This window comes from Ceratotherium simum, chromosome X (genome assembly GCF_057802395.1).
Source record: "Ceratotherium simum simum isolate JZ-2026a chromosome X, ASM5780239v1, whole genome shotgun sequence".
Taxonomy (NCBI): Eukaryota; Metazoa; Chordata; class Mammalia; order Perissodactyla; family Rhinocerotidae; genus Ceratotherium; species Ceratotherium simum.
This window is the reverse complement of record NC_141940.1, coordinates 7,693,195-7,701,397: the sequence shown is the minus strand read 5'-3', so window position 1 is coordinate 7,701,397 and position 8,203 is coordinate 7,693,195. Positions and strand designations below refer to the sequence as shown.

The following is an 8,203-nucleotide window of genomic DNA, read 5'->3' as shown; positions in this document are numbered from 1 at the left end:
TTACTATGAACACATTTTAAAAAATGAAGAACTTTTCAATAAAAGAACTGGAATACTTGGATATCAGTCTTTTAAAAAGATATATGTGAACTCTACATCACACCATACACAAAGAATCAATTTCATATAGGCAATAGATCGATCTTTGAAAGGTAAAGCAATAAAACTTATAGAAGAAAATTTATAAAAATATCTGATGACTTTGAGATACATAAAAAAGCACTATATATTAAATAATAGATTGATTTAAAGATAAGATTTAGTTTACTAAAGATACACTAAGAGAGTGAAAATGTATGCCACAAATTGAAAGAATATATTCATGATTCACGAATCCAACAAAGGATCCATATACAGAATATATACAGAAATACTACAAATCAAAAAGACAGTCAATCAAAGTGATTCAAGTTTAACTAGGAATTTCATAAAAAGGATACTCAAATGGCCAATAATTATACAAAATGATACAATGATCTTTAGTATGATAGAAACACACATTAAATTCAAGAAATATAAACACGCAAATTGTAATGGCTAAAATTAAAAAGATTAACAGTAACAACTCAGAATAAGAATAGAGAGCAACTGGAGCTCTCAGACATTGCAAGTCGGAGCAAAACGCCCATATAACCACTTTGGAAAATAGTCTGGCAGTTTTCTAAACTGAAGCTAAACATATATAACAATATGAACCAACAATTCCACTCCTGCTTTATATACCCAACAGAAATAAGTGCTTAGGTCCACCAAAACACATATACAAGAGTGTTCATTTCACCTTTATTCATAATAGCTAAAAATTGGAAAGAACCAAAAGTCCATCAAGTTTTAAATGAATAAGTAACTTCTGCTATATTCATTTGATGAAATACTACTGAGCAATTAAAAAGTAAAAAAAAACCGTTACATATAACAACACAGATGGATCTCACAGACTTAATGTTGAGAGAGAGATACCAGACATAAAAGAGCACACAGCGTCTGCTTCCATTTATATGAAGACCAAAGGCAGCAAAACTAAATGATCATGATAGAGTTCAGAAGAGTAGTTAATTTGGGGAGGTAGTGGCTAGGAGGGGCATAAAGAAGACTCCTTACCTATTGGAAATATTCTATATTTAGATACACATGGAAGATACATATAGAGTTACAATTAAGATTTGTGCACATTGCTATAGGTTTGATTAATTCAAAAGAAAAGAAAAATAAAAACAAGGAAGGCCTTTCATATCCACCCAGTCCAAGCTAGTCTTATTTTCATATTAACTAGTTGTATTTTTCCATAATAATAATGACCTTAACACATATTCTTGTTCTTCCTTTCCTTGCATATTTTCTGACTACCCCCAAGAGCAATGAAGGGTCCATGAGAGTGAATTTGTGTGTGCGCCCAGCCCCTAGGACAGCCCTGTGCTAGAGAGAGGGGTGCTCAATCAATATTTGTCAAAAGACCTGAGCATTCCAGCTTTGCCTTTTGAGCCTTTCTGCTTCCCATCCCCACCCCGGAAGTTCCGTCTACTCTTCGGCTTTGTGATGCAATCTCCGAGGAAGATTGAGAAGCCTGAGGTGGAAGAGGGAGAGCAACAGTGGAGGACGTGGTCGGCAGTGAGCGGTCGGTCTCCACAATGAACGACAAGGAGGTAGGGGAAGAGGGAAACAGTTGTCCCGTGGGCAAATGGGGGACCCTGGACATGTCCTCTCGGGGGCTGATGAAGCAGTGGCAACGCTGCTTGTGGGGCCTGCTGCCCCTCAGAACAGCCGCTGGGGGCTGTAGGCTGTCATGCAGAGGCTCCTCCAGCAAGGCGCCTGTAGGTCTTGGGAAGCATCTCCTCAGCACTTCTTCCCCTTCTCTTACATGTGGACTAGTTATCTTGTTCTAGAATCTGGGAAAGGAGACGGGTACATGGGAATGAAAAGGTATGAAAAAATCCTCTTGATAAACGGCCCTCTGGGGGCCGGGCCCTGGAAAGTCCAAGGCGTCAGAGGGAAGGAGGGGCTTCCTGTCTTCAGGACACCCTCAGCACTGTGCTGCCTGAGGGATGCTTGAGTTCCTTCTGGATATGAAGAAGTTTGGAGTGAATGCCCCTGGGAAAACTATCTAGTGTAGACTCCGTCTCTCATTACTCATTTATAATTAAAGAGTTGGGCTGCTTTCTCTGTGAGTGTCTACAGGAGGATCTGACATACCCTGAATCATCTCTCCTGTCTCCTGGTTCCTGCACATATTCACAGATTATTCTGCAGATCCAGAAGAGAGGTGGGTATCCCTCGGAGAGGGGCCGCGAGCTGTGGGGCATAGAAGACTGTGGTTGGCCGAGTCTCAGGGTCCATATTCCCTCTCAGGCCTGCAAACCAGTGTGTTAACCTGCCGCAGGGAGGGGGATGCTCACTCAGGCAGGGATGCAGGAGAGAGGGGAGCCAGGAGGCTGGAGCCCCTGCCCATGTGGGCTAGTTTGTGGCCACTCTCAGGCTGGTCACTCCAGGGGGGGGGTGGGATCGCTCCAGGGGGTGGGCTGAAAGTTGCTTGGGGTGGGGTGGGCAGGGCTCTTTTCCCTCCAGGGGCTGCGTGGGAGAAGGATTCCTGGCCTCTCCACCCCAGCAAATGCTGAGTCCTCTGCCTTCCCTGCCTCCTGGTCCCTAGGAGCTTGCATTGCTATTCTGTGATTTGCAGTTCAGGTAAGTGATTTTGAAACAGGAGGCGGCTTGGAGTGTCTTTCTCTTCTGAGCGGACTTAACTCCAATTGAATTAAGACCCAGGCAAACCACGTTGAAGTGGACACCTAGTCCTACTATGCAAATCATCAGGCAAGGATACTCCTGCTCTGGGTTTGAGAAAGGAGAAAGTCTTATTCTTTCCACCTGCACTCAGGGCAGGGGAGGGCACACCCTGTCTGGGTAGGGTGGAAGAGGGAGGGTGGTGGGGTTGGCTTGGCGAGGGTTTTGAAGAAATTCAGGTGGCCACTCACATACTGAAAGCAGCCTACATAGTTGTCTGTTGTCACCATGTGAGCGGGGTTGAACTTGGTGCCCAGGACACACACGTGGTGAGTAGTTGTCCCTGTGTTCGCTTTGTCTTTTCTCTATATGTGTGTGAAGGAATGAAGGGAGGGGAGGCAGGTCAGACCTGAGGAGAGAAATGCCATTTTGTCTTTCCTTTTTCATTTGTTTTGTGTGCCCTCAGAGAGATTGAGAGAGAGAGAGAGACGGAGGAGAGAGAGAGAAGCAGAAAAAGCAAGAGAGAGGGGAAGATTCGAAGATGCAAGAACACCAGCCCCTGGACACCATCTGTGGGACAGCAGCCCTTTGTGTCAGGGGAGCAGGTGCTACATTTTACATCTGTGTGTCAGGAATGGGGGGGTATCCCAATCCCCCGCCCAGGTGCGTTTCCTTACAAGACATTGAGGGAGTTTCATGGCCAGCTGGTGTGTGTGCCGCTTTGCTGCCAATCTCAGAAAAGCTAACCATTCACTCGAAGCTAGAAAACATAAGGGCTCCAGGTTATCTGCTCCCCTCGCTCGCCACGCCCAGCCAGCGATGACTGCTCCAGGTGTCTGCTCCTGTCCTGCAAGGTCTCTAGGCTTTCCCAGGGTTCAGCCACCTCCTGAGGTCATGGGGCTGGGCAGGGGCAGCACAGGGCCTCTGACCAAGGTCAACCGTCTCTGGGATCTGTGCTCTTATCCGCTGTGCTATATTGGCTCTGCAGAGGTGAGGCCTGGCAGGGAGAGGGAGAAGCACAGGCTGGAGCCTTTCCTCCTGCCAAGCCTTCTTCTTGGCTTGTCAGGACACGCAGGCAATTTTAAACGTGAAATTTCCAAAGTCGCGTGGGTGGGCAGTCTGGTGGCCTGGGATAGTTGGAGGTGTCCGCACTACCCTAATGGAAATGCCTGGGTATTACAAAGACCTGTGCAGGTAACCGGGTTTCATAAAATATGTGTTGCCCTCAGCTAAAAAGGCTTTGAAAAATTAGGCTAGCTGTTGTGTATCTATGCCGGGTTAATAGGGATATGGCCTGGCTCAGTGAATTTTCTGGTTCTTGGTTCCCTGCTCCCTGCAGGCTGAGTTTTCGCCCCGCAGCACCATCTGAGAATCAGGAAGCAGAGATGCTGGCATGAAGCTGGCTGTGAGAGCAGGTAAAGGGCAGTTGCTTCTGAGGGTGAGAGGGTGGAGGTGTGAGCACGTCAGAGTTGTAAGGATAGCTTCCCTTTCCACACCCCCAGATGTTCATGGTCTCATCAAGTAACATGGACACAGTATCCCGCCACCAAAATCATTGGTTTGCAGTAGTATTTCGTGTTCTTTTCTGCTATTAGATACGCTTCATTTCTCCATGAGAGATGTTATTTAGGAATTCTTAGTATTGTGGGGGGAGCGCCCTATGGGCGCTTTTGAAATCCTCCACTTTCTGCATTTAAGAAGAGTTCCCCCCAGAGGCTGTGCAAGCATTTGGAGGTCCTGATAATCCTTATGGCCTTTATTTACATTTTTGGTGTGAATGTGGAAAGTCTTGCTTAGGGGGAAGTGTGGATCATGTGCCGGCGTGTTTACACATTCCACAAACCCCACACAGGTTATTTCACGTTTATAAGAAGCATCAGAGCCTGGTGTGCAGCTAGGGTTGAGATGCGAGAGGCATCTGTGTCTCTTATGGGTGCCTTTACTCATTCACCGCAATTGGATCCATGCCTGTAACTGGCAGGAGTTGGGGCCATGGTGCAGAAGGAAAGCTGATGCCCAGCAGGACCCTGCATTCCAGGCACCTGTAGTCAGGTAGGGGAAGAAGAGGCTGGTACACAAACAGGTGAAATGAAAGGAGGTCATGACAGAGGTGGAGGACAGAGTCCCCTGCCTCCCCACTCATGGAGGCACATGGGAATGAGGAACCCTGGGCTTCAGATGCTGGTTTCTCAGCAAGGTACAGTGAAACAACTGCATTTCTGTCCTAAGTTGCCCAGTTCCACTTGGGAAACGTAATCAGTTTGTCTTCTTCCTCCCAGGACACAGCAGACACAGGGCTTGGATTGTCAGTGTGATGTTCCCTCCTTGTCCATGGTAATGATGGCATGTCTTGCAGACGAAGGTGTTTGAGTTGTGGTGAGAAATGGATATCCCGGGGCAGCTGTGGGAGGGACACCACTCCATGCCGCCCAGATATGGGAAGGGCACCCCTGGAGGAATGAACACAGGTGAAGAGAGAGATGGGGCCCTCTCTATGAACAAGATGGAAGAAGGGCTGGGAGGAGAAAAGGGTTTGCCCAGAGGTAGGGAATGGTTCTGATGGGCTCTGATTGGCCAGGTTTCCTCTCATGCTTCTTTCATCCTCTCCTGGTTCCTAAAGCAATCTCACAACCTTCCGTGGGAATGACATGGCATTTCCATGGTGATGACAGTAATTCTTGATCCCCACACTCCTGCAATTGATCAGCTGAGACAGCTGGTGAGAGTGGGGCAGGAAGTGGGAGGAGAATGAGGCATAGGAAGCTTGCCACCCTCCATCTTCTTGTGCCCCCTGAGAGGGACAGGGCAGAGTTGAGAGTGGCAGTTGTGTGGGTTGGGGTGGGGGCTGGAGGCCGGTGTGGCACCCTGGTGCCCTGTGTTCTCCTGATTCCCATGACGGGCACGGAAGCAGCTTATTTTGATTTCTCAGTCCTGACCGTCTTTTCTTTTCCTCCTTTCCCATTCCCTTAAGTCTCTGCGCTCAAACATACCCCTCCAATGCAGGCTGCCAAGAGAAGTTGTCCCAGGGCTGCCAAGCAGTTCTGCGGGGTTCAAGTCAGCCAGCTCAAGCTCCTGTCCTCAAAACCATTCCACCTGCAAATCTTGTCAGTACAAGGAAGGCTGCCATTTGTGGTCAATTTTGTGAGGCCTCATTGCTTTGGTCCTCTCTACCAATGATGGTCACTGAAGTCGGGGAGGGCTAGGACTACACGATTCATAGAACAAACAACTTCCTCCCTTGGCTAAAATGGGGACACGTGAACTAACAACTCAGAGTTTTCAAGCAATCAACTGGAGAGAATGTCGAGAATCTAGCAATATTTGGTCACCAAAAGACATACCTAGGCTCCTTCCAACTCTAAGCAAAACATAGGATTAATGAAGTGATACACATAACCTATGCCAGTAATTGTGAAGACATTGAAGTTGGTCCATTCCAGGCAAAACAACATCTTAATGATCTTTGTTGTTGATTAGCACCCCCCCCACCCTTTAACACTGTAACCTGTGAGGTTTCACTTTGAAAATAACGACAAAGGCTTACAAGGCAAATGAATGTCGAAATACTGGAAATGCTGTGTAGTGGTTTGGTAGACTGTTATAATAATGATGTCCAATTAATCATGTTAAACCCTGAACACACACCCTTTTTCAATGGGACTTTCTCTCCTCTTCCCTTCAGGGGTTGAATTTATTTCCCCAGGCAGTGATCTTGGGCTGGGTTGTAACTTGTTTCTATCAATAGGATGTTTCAGGTGTGACTTTGCTCACTTTCCTAGGCTAAGCCTTAAGATGCTTTGCAGTTTCTGCCTTTGCTCTTTTTGGTAACCTTGGTATTCTTTAGCCTAATGAGATTAGACTACTTATTTGGTCCATGGCTTTAAGCAATTTAACTTCTCTAAGCTTTATTCATCTACAAATGTGTGATAAAGATGTGTACTGCCTTCTTAAGGTTTTTAGTTGACTAGATGAGGTAATACATGTGTTCTTAACCTACTCACTACTGTCACTGTGGAACAAAGCCTAAAGGAAAAAAAGGTGCTGGACATGACTATGTATAATTGAAGGTTTTACTACATCTGATTAAAATTTTTTTAAAAAGCTTGGAAAACACTTTGAAAATATTTAAAATATATGACAAAGAGTCAAAGGTATTGATACATAAAAACATTTCAAAAATCAATCAGAAAAAGATATTGTGGTACCAAAATTGGGAATAAGATCATGTGTCAAAATATTTGCTAGGCTACTTAATGCTTTTGAGAGTTAACCTGGAAGAAATATTTATTCCTTTATCAATTATTTACTAAGAATACAGTAGGTACCACGCTGTTTCATGTGCTAGGAATACAGCAGAGAACTAAACAGACTCAAAACATGTGCTCGTGGAATTTACATTTTTTAATTAAAAAATTAATTGAAAACAATATTTACCACGTACAGAAGTGACAAATGATATGGGGAAAATATAAACTAGGAACGGAGTTAGAGAGTGCTATAAGGACTATAAGGACAGATGTTAAGACTTCGAATACAGTGAATGGTGCAGCAGTGAGCATTTGTGTGCCATTTTGATGTGGACATATCTTTTCATTTCTCTTGGACATATACCTAAGAGTGGAATTGTTGGTACATATGGTAACTCTGTTTAGCATTGTGAGGAAGTGTCAAACTGTTTCCAAAATAGCTAGTCCATTTGATATTCCCACGAGCAATTAATGAGTTTTTCCATTTCTTCACTTTGTTTCTAGCCAATACGTTTTATTTGTCTTATTGATTATAGCCATTCTAGTGGGTATGAAGTGGAATTTTATTGTAGTTTTGTTTTGTACTTTTCTAATGATTGTGTTGCACATTTTTTCATATGCTTATTGGCAACATGAATATCTATCAACTTTTGGAGAAATGTCTATTCATTTGTCAATTTTTTAATTGGACTATTTATCTTTTCATTGTTGAGTTGTAAGTGTTCTTTATATATTCTGGGTACTAGGCCTTTATCAGATATATGATTCTGCAATACAATATTAAATATAAATTTTTAGATCACATATCTTTGTCTAGCTCATGACCTTATATATAAAACTTTGAGTCTTTGTCAATTGAGTATGATGATAGCTATAGATTTTTTTTTAGATGCCTTTAATTAGGTTGAGGAGTTTCACTTCTATTCCCAGCTTGATGAGATTTTATTTTCATCATGAGAGAGTTAATTTTTTATTAGCTACTTTACATCCTTTGAAATGATCATTTTTTCCCCTTTATTTTGTTATAGTGAAATGCATTGTTTGAGTTTTGGATGTTAATCCATCTTTGCATTCCTAGGGTAAACTCCAAAGTTTCATGAAATATGAAAATCTTTATATATTGCTGGATATAATATGATAATGTTTTCTTAAAGATTTTTGAATCTGTAGTTAAGAGAAATATTGCTCTGTAGTTCTCTTTTGTCATGATACCTTTGCCTAATTTTGGAATTAGAACC

General features: G+C 43.7%; 1 protein-coding gene across 17 annotated transcripts; it reads left to right on the top strand.

Annotated features, from left to right (window-relative positions):
• The first annotated feature begins 1,495 nt into the window (after positions 1 to 1,495).
• Positions 1,496 to 7,769, top strand: LOC147911732 (uncharacterized). 17 transcript variants are annotated; one of them, XM_087427118.1, is made up of 5 exons: positions 1,496 to 1,643; positions 2,176 to 2,260; positions 3,185 to 3,323; positions 4,998 to 5,052; positions 5,690 to 7,769. In XM_087427118.1, exons 1-5 carry the CDS (start codon positions 1,629 to 1,631, stop codon positions 5,861 to 5,863), a joined length of 468 nt encoding a protein of 155 aa, XP_087283244.1. In that variant the 5' UTR covers positions 1,496 to 1,628; the 3' UTR covers positions 5,864 to 7,769. The 17 variants fall into 17 exon arrangements, 2 of the variants coding, with proteins under 2 accessions (XP_087283244.1, XP_087283243.1); XM_087427117.1 differs by having other exon boundaries at positions 2,167 to 2,260; XR_015550555.1 differs by lacking the exon at positions 1,496 to 1,643 and adding an exon at positions 2,546 to 2,679 and having other exon boundaries at positions 1,991 to 2,260; positions 3,185 to 7,769.
• The last annotated feature ends 434 nt before the right edge of the window (positions 7,770 to 8,203 follow it).